The 22,099-nt window shown below is 40.2% G+C and overlaps 1 protein-coding gene across 15 annotated transcripts in view; it reads right to left on the reverse strand.

Moving 5' to 3' along the window:
• Positions 1-562: 562 nt before the first annotated feature.
• The window catches only part of MAST4 (microtubule associated serine/threonine kinase family member 4), a 313,563-nt gene continuing 292,026 nt past the window's right edge, over positions 563-22,099 (reverse strand). For 11 of the 15 annotated variants that reach the window (XM_030004198.2, XM_030004197.2, XM_041120869.1 and 8 more), the window contains 10 exons: positions 20,388-20,510; positions 20,031-20,143; positions 17,957-18,084; positions 17,622-17,854; positions 15,571-15,771; positions 12,481-12,710; positions 10,516-10,638; positions 8,587-8,723; positions 7,697-7,878; positions 563-6,867 (listed from right to left, as the gene is read on the reverse strand). In XM_030004198.2, the coding sequence (XP_029860058.1) occupies positions 2,993-6,867; positions 7,697-7,878; positions 8,587-8,723; positions 10,516-10,638; positions 12,481-12,710; positions 15,571-15,771; positions 17,622-17,854; positions 17,957-18,084; positions 20,031-20,143; positions 20,388-20,510 (5,345 nt within the window). In that variant the 3' untranslated portion in view covers positions 563-2,992. The remainder of the gene's footprint in view (positions 6,868-7,696; positions 7,879-8,586; positions 8,724-10,515; positions 10,639-12,480; positions 12,711-15,570; positions 15,772-17,621; positions 17,855-17,956; positions 18,085-20,030; positions 20,144-20,387; positions 20,511-22,099) is intronic. The other 4 variants (XM_041120871.1, XM_030004201.2, XM_041120872.1 and 1 more) reach the window with 1 other exon arrangement.

A 22,099-nucleotide genomic window follows, 5' to 3' on the forward strand; every position in this document is an offset into this window, starting at 1 on the left:
ATTTTATCTTCTGAGAAAAAAGAATAAAGGGACATTTTATGATATTCAAGGGGTAGAGATTTCAAAACTGAAGAAAACATTGCCCTTACACATGCTCCAGGAATTTGTTAAGGCTGAAACTTCAGCGCAAGTTAAAAAAACAATAAAGATTGGCTATTTTGAGAAGGTACTAAAAAACATACTGCCCTATTGTAATGAATGATGACGCGTTCTGGAGGAAAGATTTAAACATCATGTTACAGCCTACTGCTGTTGTTAGCTACCATCACTCCGTGCCTACCTACCCACCAGCACAGCAGTGGTTCCAGCCACTGCCTGAGATGAGATACCAGCTATGCAGATATACTCCATCCTCCATATACCTCCTCCATCTCCAGACTCAACTGCATTTCCTCATGCAAAATCCTTGGCCAGCATGTGCCTTAAGGGGTGCAATGAGTTGGCCCCAGAGAAAAAAAGAAAAACAAAACAACAGACAACTGCCCGCCTCTGAGTAGAGCAGAGATGTGCCTTAAGTTACAAGAGTGAAAGCAGTTCAAGGAAAAATGCTAACACAACAGTGTTTCATGCTGAATTTTTATTTCAATGTTATGCAACTGCATAAGTATAAATAATCGTGTTCAGTATACAACAATTATGACATCCATAAGGAGTTTCTTAGAGAAAATAAGACTGCAAACACTTTATTGCACAAACCCTAATAATTTTTTTCTTTCCTTTTTCTTTTTTGTAAGCTGAGGAATCTACAGCAGGAAGTCTACAAAAGAACACATCAGATCTACAATCACATAAAGACTGACCAAGCAGAACACAGGCAGGAGGATCTCTAACAGCTTACTGATAAGGTACACACCAACAAACAGGTACTACATAAACACAAGCTTAAGCACTATTACACTTCCAAAATGCAAAGAACTTATTTGTTAGAAGTGATAATGAATTATACAAAATATACATAAAGGTATACTGTAAACAAATAGCTAGGTGTGCTTTAAAGGAAACAAGAGGATAGTTGAAAAAACGCAGAAGACTGTAAACTAGGAAATACTTCCCAGACAGAAATGTTATTTCGAAGTGCATTAGCATTCATTTGTAGTAACTGCCAAAGCACAGATGAACTGTAAATGTCGAGACCATTTATCTGTAGAGCTGCTCAAAAAATATTATCCATTGCTCACTAGCTCCTCTGCAAACCCATCAAAGGCAGTATGAATGTTATAGTGCCACATGAAAAATCAGAAGGACTTGTTTGTGATATTATCTTTCCATGACAGGTCTGCTGTAATCCAACTCAACTAATCAGTATAATAAAGTTTTCACCAGAGGGAACTTAATTCTGCACACTGTCAGTTGCCATACAAACCTCCAAGTCAAGATTACACTGTGCTTTTATGAACAATTTTCTAGCTTTTGAGACAGAAAGACAATCCGTAAGAACTGATGAAACAGGTATGGGCCTAGCTCTACTGTGGGTACATATAACAGAAATAGGCAAAACCCCCATTCTGTTGATCCCAATCATTAAAATCACACATCTGCAAGGGTATTTTGTAGTGCTTCTGACATGTTTCAAATTTTACCTTTCATCCTTCAAAACAAACTAAATACCTCCACACTAAAATGATTGAAATCTACATGTTCCACAGTATATAAAATTTAAGTAAGGCTTAGCAAAAGTAAAAACACAGTCACATTCTAGCACCAAATAGCTCCAACAGGTTCCTTTGTTACAAAATGCTTCTTTTATAATTACAGTATTTACTTTTTTTTGCATACAAATAAAGATTATGTTATGAAATGTATGGAGCTACTCAATGCATTTAGAAATGAATGCGAAACCCAGAATTACTTGCTAAAAACAGCAAGTTAAGTCTACAACGTAAGGCCCCAGCTACGTATTAAAATGTATTGGATGTCCTGAACTTTTCTGAAGATATGATACTGAAACTGCTTTTTTCCCTTTTCCCCTTACTTGTCATAATGTAGGAAAAAAGCTACAGCTGTATGAAGCTAATGATGCAGACCTATATGCCATGATAATATGTATTCTCTATATGTATTAAAAAACAGGGATGAATGTACTAGTACTGCAAGTCATGTGCTTATACTTGTGCCTCACACTGTAAGGGTCCGAATTTAAAAAAGCTCAAGGAACTCAAGAGAGGACTGCAGCAAAAACTAGAGCACATGGCATGTGCTTCAGAGTCTCAGCCTTTTCTGAGGTGAAGGTCACAGAACACACTCCCAATAGACAAGACAAGAACCACCATTTCACCAGAGAACACGAGTCTTGCTGGGACACCCTGATAACCAACTGGTCCTCCCATAGCTTTAATGACACCTACTCTAAGAGGCTTTGTGCAGTAGGGAGATGCAGTTAGGTCTTGTGTTAGATCTGGTGAAGCAGTCAGCCACGTACAGTACTATCAAAATTGGATTATTAAAAATACATGTAAAAACTCACAATAAGTCACTGTATTTATTCTGTACTAGTATTTTTTTAACCTCTAGCTAGGATTTTTAGTAAGTAAAAATGTGGCCTGTTTTTGTTTTCCAGTCAGACCAATGCTTGTGCATGTCCACGGCAGGTCTGAGTTTTAATAATTCGGTTTCATATTCGAGTATGGCAAATAAGTGGCAAAGCAACTATCTTAAAAAAGGGGAGAGTAAACAACGCAATCAGCAGCAAAGTATATATGCTACATTCAAACCCCAAACACATCGCTAGGTATTTACAGAGGAAATCTTTTCTTCAACAGCTCTCAGCTATAAAGGTATTTTTGTACAAATACTATATGGTAACAGTTTTACCGGTTACAATTGGGAAGGCATTTTGAAAAAAAGTCCTCTCTTTATATATCCCCGGTCCTCTTTCTTTAGAGACATGAAAGCTTTGCCGCACAAAGACACGACACAGTGCTGGTTTAAAGGCAGTCTAATATATTGACATTGTTTCAGCTAGTCTTGAATTCACACCTGCCAGGTCTTACAGTTAACAGGATTTTTTGTGAGGACTGCTCCGTGAAGTTTCCTTTCCTCGCCGTTGCCGAGCTGAGTCTTTGTCATCAGAAAGTGCGTTAGGGCGGTCGGGTGTGGTTGCTGACCTGGCTAAATCTTTACCTACATTCTGTTTTCTTGAAGCAGACTGCTGAGCCTGAACGGCATCTTTTCCCTTTACATCCACAGTGTTAACAAAAAAAGACTTTTCTTGATTTCCAGGTTTCCCCCCAAGGTTTGAAGCAGGGTGGTGGGCTTCTACTACAACAGCAGCACTGTGCAAGGCCATCAGTGAAACACTTTTAGTCATTTCTGCCTTACCGCTCCCTGCAGAAGAGGTGCTTTTCTTATTTACTTCCTTGCAGGTTGCGGGAAGCTCAGGTGAGCCTGCTTTAACCTTTGCTGAAGGTGCATCACTCTTTGCCGAAGACAAAACAGATACTTCTTGTCTACATTCAGAGAAATTGGCTGAACAAGTCAGTGACTTTCCTGGTGTTGCAGCCACACGACAAAAACTCTGCCCGCTGGCAGCTAACAAATGTTTTATTGCGGTCTGCTTGTTTGCATCCTCTGGCTGTTTTTGATTAACTTGTCCTTTCCCTTTTGAATCTTGAGAGCTTTTGCTACTTGTAGTCGCTTTTTCTGCTCCTTTCCCTCTGGCATCACAGTTTGCAAGGCAAAGGGTAGGCTCTACTTTCCCACTGTCAAGCTGAACATAAAGTGCGTCAGTGCATATTTTTCCTTCCGGTCTTTTGTCTGCAGAGATCGTCTCATTACTAGGATTTCTGTCTGCCTGTTTGCTCAGCAAGAGACAGTCTTTCACAGTGGAAAACTTTGGAGACATGGTTTGTTTTTCACTGAGGTGAAGTTGCTTTAGATCAGCAGATTCCCTGAAGCCTGCTGGTTCTTGTCTCTGCATCTGCTTAGAACTCACTGGGCCTGCTGGTACTGGGCTGACAGCAGAGGATTTGGGTTTGGTGTCAGGAGTGATGCTGCTCATTTGGAGGGTGGCTACTGAGCCATGCTCCAAACTCACAGGCCTTTCAGCCTGCGTATGTTCACTGCTCATTTTTCTTAATGACCCTGAAATGGAGGAAAAGGGATCTAGCACATTTTTACTGGCATGTTTCCCATCTTTCCGGGAGCTGGTAGACACCTGAATAATAGCTTCTTTTTCTTTTACATTTGGAGTGCATGGTTTTTGTGACGTCTGCTTATCCAAGTACTTAGACTTAGAGGAACTCATATCAGATGCTGGCCTGTTTTTATTACTGCTGCTTTCCACATAGGTGGCAGCAGGCTTCACATGTTCTTGAACACCTACATGAACATCTACAGCACAGTTTCTGCTTACAGTGTCTCTCACAGCAGGGGAGCCTGAAGCATTAAGTTGCTGCCAAGGAACTTGGCTGGACTGCTCTTTCTCAGTAGTTTGAAGCCTTACGTCAGTGAACTGTTTCTGATCTTTCTTTCCTAAATCTTTGGCATTGTCCTTCTGCACACAGGAAACTGGTGCAGACTTCTCACTTTTAGGATCACAATCTATTGCTTGCATGGGCCGTTTGCATAGAAGAGCTTCACTCTTTGACTCTGCGATAACTTTCTTAGACTCGCTGAGAACTTTCTGCTTGGTTATGTCCCTTTCCACAAAACTACTAGCAACACTGCTGTCATCTTTGCCTAGCTGTTTCAGTGATTCTCTGCCATCCTTAGGTTGTGTCTTGAGGCCAGGTGCCTGCATTTTTCCTTGCAGCAGAGTTGGAATGGCAAAATCAGCACAATTTTTTTCATTGCTTTTGGAGTAGCTCTTTATCAGGACATCCGAGACAGATACCTTCAGAGATGACTCCCTGATCACCTCCACCTTTGCAGGGACAGGCTCACAACTTCTCTGGTCTACTGGTTGTTTGGCAGGCAACTCTTTTTGTATTTGCTTCTCTTTTCCTACAGCTTTTTCAGGAGTGCTTTGGACAGCAGAAAGTTTGGAGCACATTTGAGTAGTTTTGACACTCTGACTTTGAATAACACATGACTTCGCCTCCACTGAATTGTCCTTCTGTTTTGAAGGGGAGGTGTCCTTCTTTTGAACAGGTTCGATAACAGAAATACTGCCTTTAGTAGCTGGACTAGAAACCTTTTTCTCTGTCACTACTTCTGCAGCCACAGGGATGACTGGTGGATTTGGAGAACTCTTGCTTCTCTGCAGAACCTGAGGCTCCGATACGTTGACTTTGCCAGATTTTGAATAGCTTAACAACTGCTCTTTCTGACAGGCCACCTCTGCCTTCCCACCACTCCCTTGTGGTGCTGGGAGTTTAGGAGATCCCCCATCACTGCTGGTGCTCTGTCCTTCTGGCAGCATGCACAAAGGCAGTTCAGTTTTCGAAGCCTGCGGCCCAGAAAGTAAGGCAATGTCTAGTGTGCCTTCTATTGGCTTCAAACAAGAAACAGACCTCCCATCAAGTTTATATTCTGATGGACTTTTTCTGACAGGAGCCTCAGTGGAAATAAGGGCTGATTTTTCCACACTTATGTCTGCTCGGCCATTCAAGGTCTTGAGAGGAACAAAAGAAACTGAGTTGATCTGAGCAGCATGTGCACTGCCAATAAATGCTCTACCATCAGCACCTGCAGTGGAGTCCTGCTGTATGTTTATGGGTCTGCCTGTATTAAGTTGAAGGCATTCATGAACATTTGATGTCAGTTTGGGTTTTAGCACTGGACAGACACTGTCATCTTTTTCTTCAATGGACATTTTCTTTCTAAGGTAATCAATATTTGCAAGTTTACCATCTAATCTTTCAAATTTGACAAATTCTTTTGTTGGTACATTTTTATCTGTGTTTTCTCCCTTTCCATTTAGCATCCTGTCAGAGGACTGAGGTAGCACATCTTGCAGTGTACACGGAGGAGAAATTCTTTTGAAGTCATAAGAAATATGATTGGGTTCATTAGGTGGAGGTGCATGACACATCTGTGCATCTAAAGCAACACCATCATTTGATCGCAAGTTTGCATTCTTTTGAAGGGTGTCTTTCAGTATGCCACCAGCTGGCTGGGTCTCCAAAGCAACAATTTTTGTTTCAAACTGATTTGATCTTTCTAATACCTTCTGGAATGCTTTTTTGTCTCTTTCTTCCAATCTTACAGTATTGGGATTTTCTGATTCACTGCTAGGTTCATGTATAGCAGCATTTGCTTTTTCAGAAAAATCTTGCTTTTTCATAACTATCTTGACCTTCAGCTTCTCTCTGTCTAGCTCATCGATGGATTCTTGCCTACCTAATTTTCGGGAGACGGGTCGTTTCAAACAGCCCTGCTCTACAGGCCTGACTCGTGTGAGTGATGGCATGTCACATACATTCTCCTCCAAGCTCTGAAGAGTTACTTCCCTTTGGGACAACTCTCTGTTCACTTCTTCTTGGGTCACTTCGAGACTGTGTTTTCGTGAACATAAGTGTTTCTTATCACTGCCATAAGAGGGTGCAAGTTTCTCTTCAGACTGGACCCTCTTCAACAGTGGGGATCTTGGTGGCTCTGCACTCTTTGGCCTGACAATATGCCTTACGATAGTTGGAGGGGAGTGCATTTTGCTAGGAAAAGATTGAGCTATTTTTGTATTTCCAATTGAATGTCCTAGCAATGGTGACGGAGATCGCTGAGGGGATGTTGGCTGGGGTGTTGGAGAAGGTGTCCGTGCAAGAGGAGAGAGAGGAATACTGCCAGCTGATTTGCGTCTTCCTGATCTGTATCTTTGCCCACCAAGCTTTGGACCCAAGCCATGAAGAGTGCTGGGTCTTATGTGTCCTGAACCAGCTGGAGAATTGGGAGCACTTGAACTAGGAGAGCTACTCTGGGAAGAGTTAGTACCTACAAAAAGAACACACAAACATAAAATTAGCAAGATTTTTTTAATCTTGTCTAAATGCTCAGTGAGACACAGAACTTTCACTGTTCCAAAAGGCCTGCATGCTGCCAGCTGCCGCAATGTTCCAAAATTTGGAAGTTTTTGAGTGACTGGGCTGTAAAGCCCTCACCATTCCAATTACGTTGCTATTTCTCTCCTTCCCCCTCTGTTCCTTCATCCCCTTTGACTTATCACTTACTTCTATTTAAATAGAATAGCTAATGCTTTCTGCCACTTCAAAGCACTGATCAAGGCTTTCCAAATAATTTACCTTTGCCAAGGGATTGTACAACAGCAGTCGCTTTCAGTACACACTAAAATCATGACGGAAGTAAAACAGGAAAAAGGGACAGGCTTTTAGGAGCCAGAAAGATGCATACTTCAGCACCCAGCCAATCTTTTCAGCAATAAATCTGCATTCATGAGTGCCCATGCTAGTTCCATTCTGTAGCAACTTTTTCCTCAGTTTCATTCTTTTATCAATTAGCCTCTCCTAGGCAAGATTCTACCTTTTACCCCAACTTGGATTGTTTATTACTCAACTTATAGCCATTGGACTTGGATTTAAACTCTGGGACTAAACTAGCAGACAGTTCCCTTTTAGGAGCTTCTGTATCATGAAAACACCTTTGATTTTGCATCAGGAATCTTTTTCCCTTTTCCAGACAGAAACCAGCTGTTCATTGACTATGCTTGTCAGAGCTGACTATTGTTAGCAGTGAGTGGGGGGCTCACAAGAAGTAGAATACACTTCAAGTCCTTTTCTTCTGCCTGCCACACCTTCACACTCACCAGATGGAAAATCAGTAGTAGAGCGGTAGCTTGGCGTAGGTGATCTGGGAGATAAGCTGTGGGTTGGAGACCCAGGCAAGCTCTCCCCTGATGAAAGTGATCGGTTCAGACAGGAGAAACTTCTGCTTGTGTGAAGAAGAGGAGAGGGTTGCTTGGCCAGCTTTTTAAAGAGAGATCTTCTCCTAGCACAAGAAGAGCACAGCATTAATCAGAAGTTAAGCTGCACAGAAGATACTATTACCACAGGCAAAACTCTTGCTAGCTGACATTGCTTCCCTCTCCCATTACCCTCAGAAAAGCAAATATTAAATGTATGTTTACATGAAAGCAAACCACAATGCAGAGCGTGAAGTTTAGAAAATATCCTGATTTGCTAATAGGTGGGATAACTATTGTAACTAAATCTATGTGTACTAAAATTTAGTCACTGTATTTCAGAAGAATGGTTAGCTCCTTATGAGTATAAATCTTCATTTTCTTAATTTAAGAGCCCACCAAAACTGATGGCATATCTATAAAGCACTAGCAATATATTTACAAAACACACATAAACTTATGACCAAACTAAAAATGGCCCAAAACTTCGGACTAGAAAGTTTAATTAAACAAGTACAAAAAGATATACTTAAAACAGATTAAGATGCAATCTCAGTTATTCACTTTCTTCCCCATATCTATGTGTGTGCCGTGCAAAATTTTTAGGTGTTATGTTAACAGATCTAGTTTAGGCAAAACAGGATTGCAAGGATGTCACAACATAGGATCTCATAGAAGAATGTAAAAAGGTGAAGAAGATCAGAGAGAACTGTGTTACATTTATATTTTAAATTATTATGTATACACACACACACAAGGAAACATATTCACCATGAAACGAAAGGATTACTCACCTCTCTAAACTCTCTTTCTTTTTGGTTTTCTTACTGCGCCTGACCATTCTGCTCCTGTAGCTGTTTCGCCTGGCAGGTCCTGTCTTGATGGAAGTGTTTTCAAAAGGGGTTGTTGTTACCGAGACTTTGTTGCCACTCTGCCAAAATGGAGGAAGAACCTTTAGGTGTCAATAATACAACATGAACTTGCCTCAAATTGAAGCTACACTACAAATGCAAATACACTGAGACAGAACTCCAACACCAGAGTAAGAGCTGGCAGTGTAGGAAGCCCTATGCAGATGTTGCCAGGCTAATTTATGTCAGCTAAAAAATGATCCGAAAATTCTCAAATTCTGCCAAATTTCCTAAACTTCCTCCATTCCAGCATCGGGACAAGGAGAAATTCCAATAATTGCAGCTAGACAGGACGAGACCAAGGACTGACAAAGACTGCAATTTTCAAGATAAAAGCTTCTACAGAAACATCCTATTTTCCCACAAAGAACAGCTGTCACTGCACAGTGGTCCATTCACTGGCCATTCATGTCTCAGGATACCGACAGTTACAATGACGACATGGAGGAGAAAACTTAATCTTCATCATCAATCCCAAACAATCCTTTTATCTTGTTCAAAAGAGATAAAAAATATAATGAAGTTAAGCTTTTTGGGACTGTTTGCATGAACAGATGACTTAATAAATAAAACCAACTGGAAATATCTATATTATGTTTTAAAAATCCATACCTCCTGCCCAGCACTGTATACCACTACAGTGAACTTCTACTCAAAGGAATTCTAATAGCCCAAATTCATTTATAGTACAGCACATTTGGATAAACAACAATCTCTCATTTTGAGTTTGTTCTTGCAAGTAGTGTGCAGGGTTGTCATGTTTCTATTTTTCCTGTGTCTGACACAAAAAACAACTGCACAACCAACTGCCATAAGTTATGGAATTTTCTCTTATACATTTCTTGCAAAACTGGAAAACTTGGAAGTTCCTCTTGGTTTCAGAGAAGGAAAATAAGACTTAAGGAAAAGTGTATTTTGCATCTTTCCTCAGCTCTTTACATTTCCCCATTATTTCATTGCTTTCCGATCTTCTTTTATAACTAACTACTCCCTTTGACAGGCAAAGCTTTGCATGTAACACCAGAAATTGTTAGTAATATTGTAGAAGTAAACATACAGCTGTCTAAAATAACTCTGACCTACGTGAGTCTATGCTGAAAGATTAAAAAAAAACTACAATAAAATAAGCTACAGTGACAAGCTAAGACACTATCATTAATTAAAAAAAGTTGGGGTTTTTGTTTGTTTGTTTGTTTTTAAGGAAAAACTGTAATTTTCCAACAGGATAGGCCTTGGAAAACTCCACAAGAAAAAAACGTGATAGATTATTTATAAAACTCCAACTGCAGGATCAGAACTTCATTATGCAAAGCAGCTCTGTGGGACATGCCTGGCTATACGTGAGACAAAAACCTTTTAGGCCTTCAGATTATGAAAGGCAAGTTCATGTACAGTAGGCAAGAAAATATTTAATATTCTTTGTTTTCACTTTTCCTCACTGATTTCAATTTAAAAGGAGAAAATGAGAAGTAGCATCGTCATCAAAAGCCTGAATTACCTGATGAAAATGGGGGAGTTCAAGAAAGTGCTTGAAAATGTCAAATTTTTTGAGAGACAGTCATTTCTTTGTGTCAGTGCCTCGAATGTACTTTAGCTATCTCAGCAGAAGTGTCAGTTTATTGCAGAGAAACTAAACCCTTAGCAGGATACATGAAATCATTGACCTTCCGCCAGATCTGTGCAGTAGTAGCTTAGAATTTGTACTTGAACAACCACAAAAATCTGATAACTAAGCTCTGAGGGAAACAAACAACCCCTCAATCCTTGGTGAAAACAGCAAGCGCTTTTGTATCCCAGTTGTCCAAGAGTTACCTTTAACAACAACTCAATGACTTCTGTATGAACAAGACCATGCACTGGCTCTCCGTTGATATGAGTAATCAGGTCTCCAGCTTTTAAACCTGCTTGGTAAGCTGCACCTCCTTCTTCCACATTCTGGAAATCAGAGAGGGAGAGAATGGACTCCTGTTTAACCTTCATATTTTCAAGAGTAGGCTTTTTTTAGTGAACTCTTTCTATAAAACCAGTTGGCAATGAAAAAAACTTAAGAGATATTAAGTTATATAAAGGAAGAAAAGAAGATAAATCAGACCAGACATTTCACCATCAACTACTTACTCAAACTTTATACTTACACAGGGCCTGGAATGGTTTCAAAGCTCACTGAAACACTGCTTGTTGCCACTGGTATTAAGTAAGCTCTGCATAGCGGGGCAGTTTTCGTGCATGACAAAGAGGTGATTCACTCCCCATGGCAAAACTTCAGAACTGAACTGAGATTTTTAGCATCTGACACTGAGAAATACTGATGTAATTAAGGCAGTGGTCACATGCAGTACCCAAATAATGATAAAAATTAACTCCACCATGTAGTTAAGAATTGTTTTCATTTGGTTCAAATTCACCAGGCTGCTCATCAGAGGGAACAGTGCAGCACAAAGGTGATGAAGGACCAAAACAAACTGAATTGCAAATTATTTTGACAGTGGCTTAAATAATTTATTATATTTTAAAATAAGCTTTTGAAGAATTGTAATTCATGCAGCCACTACTGAAGCCTACAGTGCTTACAGAGCTAAAAAAACCCAACAAACCTATAGTATTTTAAAAAAAAGCCAAGGTTTCACTTTTACTGCAATGTACCATTTTCCTTCCTTCCTTTCACTGATGTGATGCTACACCAAATTTCTTTCTGGCAAGAAATCCAATTTTTTTACTTATTCCATTATCAATCAAATGTACTTCATTCTCCAGATTCAATGTTCTTGATGGATTAATAGGTCTGAGAGGTAAACAACATGAATGAAAAATCAGTAATACACTACCACATCAGTAGCCCTGCTACTTCAAAACCTACAATACATATTTAAAACAAAGCACTGTACAAAACTTCAAAGCTTTTGATATATTTGTAATCAGTTTTTGAAAATGATTTTAAGGTAGTTGAAATATTTTAGTTCATACACACGCACACACTATTTATGTGTGTATAAAATATAAATTATATAAAATGTAACTTGTTATCAACCTCAATTATAAAATAAATATAAACACATATATTTACATAAATATATATTTCTTTTACAATTAAGGAAGTTGATAACCAATTAAATGCAAGAACTGCTGTTTCTTCCTTTAGCCTGTCTCCCACTTCATTCAAATCAGTAGTGAACACAGGATGAAAAATACTTGATTTATTCAAGGCAGTCAGTCTTTTTCCTGTGCCATAGAATCCTCAAAGGTATTCACAATTCCAAATGATTTGCACATTTCTACACAGAAGAAAGTCAGTGCTTGAAATCAGCCTACTTGTGTCTAGTTAAACACTGTTAACTTTCAGGAATCCCTTAGCTGATGGAGTTTATTAAACTCCATGTATATTTCAACAATTTCTGTTTACAATCTCCTAGTTTTGCAGATCCTGCCCTCAATAAAAGAGGGGCTGCACCACCCCTTTGGTTTTCTAAGCTGCAGTACTCTGAACTTAGACATGGCTGTTCACAATTGCCAAACTTCCCAAAAGCGAAAGTGACCCATGCAGAAGGTCAACAACATATGTAGGTACCACCTCTGCCAAAGGTGGCTTGTGTCATCCCTACAGTCAACACTGGTCTTGTGTACAGGCACAAATTTCATTCTAAGAAAATTGTTTGGCACAACTTCACAATTTACACAGTAATTGTCAACCAACAGATACCACAGGTACAAAAATCAAAAGCAAATGCATCATTACTGTTTTCTTTGGCTGTATATAAGCAAAAAACCATATTATCTTACCCAAACAATATGGTGCACAGTGTAGATATCACTGTCACCCACATAAACCCTGATTGCTCGGATGGTGAAGCCATACTTTTTTCCTGAACTGTGAATTACTATTGGTTGATGAGGACTTGCAGCAGCAATCGATGAATCACGGCTGGGAGATGAATCTCGGGAGGATGAAGGATCAGATGACAGGGAATGAGGAGACATAGGACTTCCCAAAGGAGAAACACCAAACACATCTGGAAGAAAAAAAATCTGCCTATCAGAGTACATTCTGAGCACACACAAATACAGACACAGAACAGGGAACTGGCTTAATTTTATGACATCTCTTTGTCAAAATATATCATTGCCTTTGCACAAAACCTCTCTCCTCCTCAGTCAGTGTGTATCTTAGTGAATGAGAAGTTTAACCAATAACCAGATCTTAGAACTAAATTTCTTACCTTGTAGTGTAAACTATATGTTTCAATGCAAGAGTTAACTTATTAAATGTAGAATGCTTTTTCCTTTTAGATAGGAAACACACTCATTGTGAACTCTGAAAGAACAATTCTCAGCCTGTTCCTAACAAACACTCATGAAAAGAAAATCAGAGTCTGGTAGCAGATGGTATTGTGAGTACACCCAAAACCACCCCCCAAATCAACCAGCAGTGCTAAACAAAGTGCTAGTTGGTTTTTTTTGTTTTCAGTTTTATGTAGGTACAGATAAAGACTACTGTAATTAAACCACAATATCTAACTGGTACATAGGACAGGAACTTATTGTTGTACCAAGCCTCCCTTTCTACATTCTGCTACATCATGTAAGACCACAAGAATTTCTTGCAACAACAATATCCATTACAGCTTTGTTTCATTTCATTGTTTTGAAAGCACTATATGCTCATGTTTGTGCAAATGTAAACACAATTGCTGCAGCATAAATAAAACACGCTTTGATGACTGTAACAGGGTGACAGCTGTGCAAAGGAATGCAGCTCAGAAAGGTTCCAGGTTTGGTGTTCATGCCAAGCCATGTCATGCAAGGGCAGATATGCTTTGACAGCAGAGGTGCTACTCCCTGGATGTGAGTCACCAGAGGTTCCCAGAGACTGGTATCACTGGGTTAATGCTGAAATCCCACAGAATAGCCATGCCCTGAGGGGGCTGTCACTGTCACCCTCTGGCTCTGAAACATGCCCAGATTGTCCACTCATGTGCGACAAGTCCTGTGACTCTCAGCTAAATGACTCGGGTCAGGAACACTGGCCATGCGTTGCTATAGTTTATTTTATGGATAAGCATGAACAAGGTAGGTTTTTTGTACAGTATTAAGTACAGCTAACATACAGTATTTTGGTTGATATAGATACAATGACAGCATTTCTAGGTGTAGGCAAAGCTACGTTTGGATTTTATAGAATGATGCTGAGATTAAACTGAAAGAAAACCGTAGTTTAATAAGCGCGGTAACTCAGTCTATATCATCTCTGAACTTAGTGATTCTTACTCGACAGCTGTGAAAGAACTACTAGAATACAAATTGATGAATAACTCTTGAGTGTTACTTGGCTCTGTAATTACCTATGTGTGTATCATGCTCCTGTGATAGCCAATCTCAGTAATAAGCATGCACTACAGGTCCTCTACAAGCAGATAAAATAACCATAATGCTGTTACAGGGGTATACCACAAAAACACTTAAGACATTTGGGAGAGAAACATTATTTGGAAGAAAAGAGTCTACACAAGGAACAAGCCCAGAGTGTTTGCAAGCCACTTACAGTATTCAGTGTCAATACTGCCCTGAACAGGCTGAGCACATGGTCACTATCTTTCTCATTGTAAAAATAAAGTCACCTTCATCTCATGCATTTTGTCAGAATGATCATTCACATTCAGACAGCATCACAGAAATGCTAAGTATTCTTTTCATTGTCACCTAGTTGTCCTCCTTCAAGCAGGGGCAAAATATTCCTCTTTAACCAAGACCCAACGTTTTCCTCTTGACTTATCTCATTAAAAAATTCTCATGGCTAGGGGCTGGAATTACAGGTACTGCATGGGAAGCCTACGCTGTTCTTTAAACTGTATGGTGAAGAAGGGTAGAAAACATGAGGTGAATCAGAAATTCCTGCAGTAATAGGGATCAGGTGGGCCTTTCACCTCTCCAAGGGCTCCAAAACACATGCACAATAGCACATTGTTTGCTTATCAAAGTATTAAGGGGTACATGTGCTTTACAACCCAAGGACAGGTGAAGTCTAAGAGGAGAGCCAGAACCAACTCTTCAACACTATACAATTCTCCACTAGCCTGAGGACTCAAAGCAACCTGCTGAAGTTACTGTTAAAGCCACTTTGAACATATGGAACAAGTGTAGGGTTATGTTATCAGACCAGCAGATACTTAACTATTACTCCTAAGGTCTAAAAGCACTATGTGGCCAGTGTGTGAAGTTGAGATGTAATCCCACTTTCACAAAAAAAGTCCCTCAAAGTTTGGGAAATTTGGGCTTTGATTCTGAACCATTAAAAAGCAAAGCACCAATGCTTCATCTGGAAACACTCAATACTACTGTTTTACTTCCACCTACTTACAGCAATATTTCTGGCTTCAGATTTTGAGCACTCCATGTAAGTCAGTGTAGTACAACCAGGAGCCTACATTCTATTTCTACTTTTGTGACACTTCTCTCTGGGTTATCACCTTTCCTTACAGAGATGAGAGAGAACGAGTCAGGCTGCATGTGCTGCTGTAACAAACAGCTATTCTTGGAGCTGCACATACTGAGATACTTAAAATTTAAGCTACACTCCTACTGTAGGATAGGCCAAGGACTGAAGCTGGCATCCTGCCAGGCATACGCATGGTCAAACACAAAGTAGTCACTACTAAGCTACATTTTGCCTGTCAGAGAAGGTCCCTCAGCTGTAATGTGACCACTGTAAGTCACTGATGAGATTGCACCACCTAGTAACACATGTAAACAACAAGAGAAACAAAAAAGTGTGATGCAGAATCCATTCTGGACTCTCCAAAATCTTGCATTTATGACATAAACCATCAAGCATGCATAAATCATGACATTTCAAACAAAAAGATTTATCTCTACCTCCTGGGATCATGAGGGACAAAGCACTTGCAGAAAGGGACTTTGTGACTTTTCCAGAGATCTTCCTTTTCTCTGTGCTTTCTAACCGCTGACGAGCCATGTGAGATGCAACTTCACTGGGTGGCTTTGAGGAGTTATCTGTACTGTCCACACTCTCACTTCTTCCATTTATCTGATCTAAGTGCTCTGAAAAACTGCCAACTGTACAAAGAAGAATGGATAAACACATTGAGGGGAAACTGGGGGTTAGGGAGGGAAAACAGTACAATTGTGAGACAGGAATTTTTCTTTCTGTTAACAAGTTCATAAAAGAACACTACATAAATCTGAGTAATTCTTCCAGACTTACAGAATGCATAAATGTTAATAGATTGAACTGAAGCAACAGGTTTTTGTAGTCACTGACTAAACTAAATAAGAGACAAGGTTGAAGTAAGCCTGCATACATTTATTTTTCATGTGAACTCCTCCTAAAGTAAATGAAAGCCTCCAATCCTACATAAGTTGCTATCAGCTTAACAACTCTTCCAAAATCATTAAAACATGAAGTATAATTTTATTTTTTATTATTACCTTTTGCTTTTATTCTTTGGGTGGTTTTCCACCACACAGGAGAAAGATATCTGGCACCACTAAACTCAGTATTGCAATGACATTGGTCTTAGTCTATGACAGGTAATGAACTTCCACAATACTGAATGAAGGAAGGACAACAATGTTTCAAACAATTTTAAAAACCCATAAAGGCCTTGTGTCACATGAACAACATGCACAGGATTTCTTCAAAAATTTCAAAGATGTCACAGGAAATTTGTATGACCTTATGAAACAAGCACCAAGGGTAGGTCACTTATTTAAAGACATAGCAATAATTCCTAGTATTCCTTTAAGGTCACTGAATATCCTGTTGCTAATGGACCAGAGAAAAATGAAGTTACTCCTAAGTGTAATTGATAAGTGACAGAAGAGGATCAGATGCTTTGAGTTATCATTGTAACAGCTGTGCTAATGCCAACACCATAACACAGGGCTGGGGGAGTGAGCAAGACTTGGGATACAGCAGAGTCAAGGTTTCAGACAGGGGAAGGAGATGGCAATGGTTGTACAGCTGGATGAGCCTGAGGAAATTTATTTTCCCAGAGATCGAGAGGAGGAAGGGGAAGGAAAATGTGGACTACAAGGGAAATTAGGGGTATGGGATAAAGGGGTATCTTGAGAAAACTCAGTGGGGTCCAAAAGAGAAATAAGCTGAAGATAGGTAAATGCATAGAGAAGGTAACTGGAACCTATATATGGACAATCATGAGACTGATAAAGGCCTAGAGCTGTGTTAAGTATCAGGTCTTTCAACAGTTATACAAGACTCTCCTCAAAGTACAAAACCAGCAAGATGCTAGGGCCCTGGATCCTACTGAAACACATGCAAATACTTGAGCTAGGTGAGGGATGCATAAAGGAAATAAATTATTTAAGTAGGGAATGGTTTACAACACTCCCTCCTAGATTCCTAATGACAAAAGTGACTTCCACAAGTCAAAGAAAACCCTGCCAACTGTGAAACGCACACATCATTGAGATGTCTTAACTAAAAAACACACAATGGTGCAGCACAGAGTGGTAGAAAACAGCAATACAGATCAGCTGGAATGACTCCAGGATGATCAATCAAAAGATCACCAAATTCAGTCAGGGAAGATACAAAAATAGTGCTTTAAGCGCTCAAGGGATCTAAGACTCCTTTTCTCCACAAGAAGAATCTTGCAAAGGCTCTACGGTCAAGTTGGGGTCCTATTCACTTGCCTAGCAGCCCTCCAGAGTCAGTGGGGCAACATCAGATGTTGGCATTTCCAAAAACATTGAAGCTTTCCCATACGTATCTTCACAAGATTTTTATTAGCTTGAGCCTGAGCCCAAACCAGACCCCTCTTAGAATGGCTTTTTTTTAAAGCAGTTCTGAAATACAGGACTTCTAAATCCATGAATGCTACTGCTAAAGAAAGGAAGTCCACAACTTTTTCTAATGTCATCAGCCAAGAGACCCACTGAATTACCTGATAGCGTGGAGCTGCTGATCGTACTTGCTGGAGTGGTTACTTCAGGTTCATCTTGCACTACTTCCTCGCTCACAAATGCAGGCTTTTCCTGTTCATCCCGAGGTCCCACTAAGCCGGTGGAATTATCCTGTTCTCCTTCGGCTGATATGGCCAACTTCGGAAGCAAACCAGAACTGTGTCGCTGCCTGTTACTCTCAGCGTCAGAGGAGATGGATGCAGATATTTGTTGTCTGCATTAAAAATAAGCAAACTCTCATGCAGTAACTGAGAGGAGGAGGCCTGCTACCTGACAAGCAGGATGTGGACCACTTCCAGCACCTCCTTCTACTTACATTTCAGAATATTCTGAACTCCAGCTTAAAGATTCCACAGAAGGCAGTGTTACAGTTTTTGGTTTGTCTCCTGCATCTTCCTTTTCTTCACCTTGCGTTTGAGTGATTCGATCTATGCTACTAAAAACCTATTACAGACAAAACAAAACCCACAAAAAAACCCAACTTATCACTAGACATATATGATATAAAAAGACATGCAGGAAAACACATCTTGGGTTGTACTCTGCATGTTCTAAATGCTTATACAGTATTTCAGAGTGCAAACTTCAAACTTCTCGAGCTTTTTTTAAATTTCCAAGAGTTTGTGTTCTTAAAATGCTTTCCTATTTTGCTTTCTTGGCTTGTCACACACAGGGTCATGAATAACATCTCTTCTCATTACGAATTCATCAGCTTTCTCCCACTTTCACTGTGTGAACCAAGAGAGTACAAACAAAACCCACAGCCTTGGGGTTTCTAGGTCACAGGATATGGACATCTTGGATTAAATCACAACCATAAAGCCAATCAGGCTAAAAAAGCCCTAACCCTAAGATACTGACTTAGTATCTACCAGTCAGGTGTGGAAAGCAGAAAAATTAATCTGAATTAACTCTGAAGTTAAAAATAAATTACTTGGCTAAAGGATTTAGAAAAAATAAACTCTGATCATTAGAAGTCTGTTGTTTCCTTAGCTGACAAACAGTACACAGAAACTGTCAGTTCTATATTCTACAGCCTGAGACGCACAGGTAGAGATGCAATGGTGTAACATTAACAAACCAAACTACTCCTGTGGTACAGAGCTTTCAAACGGACAGAAGCTCACAGAATCGCAGAAGAAGGTTGGAAGGGACCTCTGCAGGTCATGTTGTCCAACCCCTCTGCTCCAGCAGGGTCACCTAGAGTTGCTTGGTCAGGATCACATCCAGTTGGCTTTTGACAGCCTCCAAGGACTGAGACTCCACAACCCCTCTGGATAGCCTGTGTCAGTGCTCGATCACCCTCAGAGTGAAAAAGTGTTTCCTTGTTTTCAGACAGAACTTCCTGTGTATCAGTTTGTGCTCATTGCCTCTTGTTCAAGTTACCCCCAAAGAGACCACGTCATTTACCAGTATCTGAATTTGAAACGTACCTCCAAGTCAAAACAAGGAGTTTACATAGAATAACTACATCCATGATTCCTGTCTCTGCTCTTCCATGCTATCACAGGTACAATATGTACGTGATACTGCAGAACCAGCATAAGATCCACCAATTCCTTAAAGCATAACCCAGGACAAACAAGAGAAACATAGAGTTTCCAAATGCCTTTTTAAACAGTTCCTAAAGTAGGTTAAAGAAACTTAAACAGAAAGCTTTTGAAAATCACTGCTGGATGCTATGTTAAGACTAAAAGCATGCTCATTAGGCATTCCACTTCCATTAGTTCCTGCCAATTTACCCTCCACAGTTATTTCCTGAGCGTGTCTACTCTGCTCCTACTAGTGTCCTTTGTCCAGCATTAATTAGCTCTCAACTACTCAAGTACACTACCCTTTGGACAGTCAGCTTTACCTTCAATTCACAGCATTCAAATAACTCTCTCAAATCCACTTCTCTCCTTGATCAAATCACATGCTAACCATGACTTTGCTTTTTCCCTTCAGTCTAATGTCATTTAATTAATAGCTACTATAGGCTAGTAGTGTAATCTTTGTTATGCCATCACCTGCAAGATACCTAGGACACAACTGGAGCAACATGCAAACTATGTACAAGGAAACCAATGTAAGAAACGTGCGTTAGCATTTAACAGAACAGTTTCCATATATTTTCTGTTATTCTATCATGAATTGTCTACAGAAAATACCAACCAATTTATACAATTTTCTATTACCTTCTTGAGGATTCAAGAAATTACTTTCCTACAGACTCTTCCCATGTTTTGATTTAATGGAATACAGTTAATTCTTACTCAATTTCAGTTAACATTTGTTGAAGAAACAATCCCCTATACATGTCTTCCATATCTAATATTTCCAAACTCTATAAAAATAGCAAAATGTTTATGTACACAATACATACTAATATTACAGCAATTTTTACTTACTTTTGAAAATCTGTGTGAACATGAGGAAAACTGTCTTATCTCCAAATTAAAGTCTTCATCATTGGTATCATCTTCTTCCTCAGTTTCCATATGGTGATATTTCTCAGAACGAGCTACAGTCAAGGGAAATAAACTATTTGAATTTATCAGGAAGAATGGGTACCAAGCATTAAAATTAACTAAAAGTGTAATTTTAATCTTAAGATTATTTCTGCTGAAATGTCAAACTACCAGGGAATGTGCAAGCTGCCAGTGGTTCTGATAAAGGAGATGTTCAAAGCAGTAAGCAAAAGTCAAAGGCAGTAATTATTTAAACAAGGCATTCATCACATTTTTTTAATACCATCAAACACCTACTGTCAAAATAACTTGTGTCATCTTCAGACTCCAATTGTGGAATAAATTCTGCTTTCTGCCTCAGCAGGCTGTTCCAGTCAAGGCTCCTGAAGAACTGATGCTGCTTTACTTCATATGCACCACCTGGGGGAGCCAGAGAAAAACACTGAGCGATCATACCAAATCCTCTGACATTAACTCAAGTAAACCCCGGCCAAAAAAATGCAAATTATCATGGAAAGGCGTAGTCATCCCTCTGGGCAGGAACATCTACTACCCATTTCCACTAGAATCTCCTAAACCTGTCAGAGCAATTCCCTGTCCCTGTTTCGTTGTTGCCATTTCTTTAACAGTGGCGGCATTGCATTATCATCTTCCCCCTCTTTCAACATTCCGATTTTTCTAGATATACTAATTATTATCTGTCACCTACACATTAGTCAGAATGCATCAGATGTAGTAATAATAGTCAAAAATGTGCACTAGATAAGTAAGTACAAGTTAGAAAGTAAGGAAGAATGATTCTTAGTAGTTGCTCAGTGTAAATACCATTACTGTCCAGGAGCTCCTTTTGGTGTTTTATGGCAGTAATACACAATTCTGTATGAAGTACCTTACCATTTATCTTATCGATTACTGCCTACTTTTTATAATGTGTGTAGAACAATTACACTAGTTTCAAGTTAAGAAACAACTATAAGAACACAATGAAATACTGGAATTTTTGTCCTAGGAAGGTGGGCGAGGATGTTAGTAAACATAAATCTAATTCTAAAAACTGAACAGGTAACCTGCAGCAGCAAGAGTTACTGCCAACTTGATTGTAGTGGGTTTACACTGTATGGTTTTGGTAGCAGCAGGGGCTGCAGGGGTGGCTTCTGTGAGAAGACGCCAGAAGCTTCCCCCCACGTCTGATAAATCCAATGCCAGTCAGCTCCAAGATAGACCCATTGCTGGCCAAGGCTAAGGCCATCAGTGACGTTGGTAGCGCCTCTGTGATAACATGTTTACAAAAGGGTAAAAAAAATGCTGCACAACAGCAGCTGGAGAGAGGAGTGAGAATATGTGAAAGAAAACAACCCTGCAGACACCAAGGTCAGTGAAGAAGGAGGGGGAGGAGGTGCTCCAGGCGCCAGAGCAGATTCCCCTGCGGCCCGTGGGGAAGACCGTGGTGAGGCAGGTTGTCCCCCTGCAGCCCATGGAGGTCCATGGTGGAGCAGATATCCACCTGCAGCCCATGGAGGACCCCACGCCAGAGCAGGTGGGTGCCCGAAGGAGGCTGCAACCCCGTGGGAAGCCCATGCTGGAGCAGGCTCCTGGCAGGACCTGCGGCCCTGTGGAGAGAGGAGCCCATGGAGCAGGTTTTCTGGCAGGACTTGTGACCCTGTGGGGAACCCACGCTGGAGCAGTCTGTGCCTGAAGGACTGTCTCCCGTGGGAGGGACCCCACACTGGAGCAGGGGAAGAGTGAGGAGTCCTCCCCCTGAGGAGGAAGGAGCAGCAGAGACACTGTGTGATGAACTGACCACAACCCCTATTCCCCATCCCCCTGTGCTGCTGGTGGGGAGGAGGTAGAGAAAATCAGGAGTAAAATTAAGCCCGAGAAGAAGGGAAGGGTGGGGGGAAGGTGTTTTTAGATTTGTTCTTATTTCTCATTATCCTACTCCATTGTTAATTGGCAAAAAATTAAATTCATTTCCCTGAGTTGAGTCTGTTTTGCCCGTGATGGTAATT

This window comes from Aquila chrysaetos, chromosome Z (genome assembly GCF_900496995.4).
Source record: "Aquila chrysaetos chrysaetos chromosome Z, bAquChr1.4, whole genome shotgun sequence".
Taxonomy (NCBI): Eukaryota; Metazoa; Chordata; class Aves; order Accipitriformes; family Accipitridae; genus Aquila; species Aquila chrysaetos.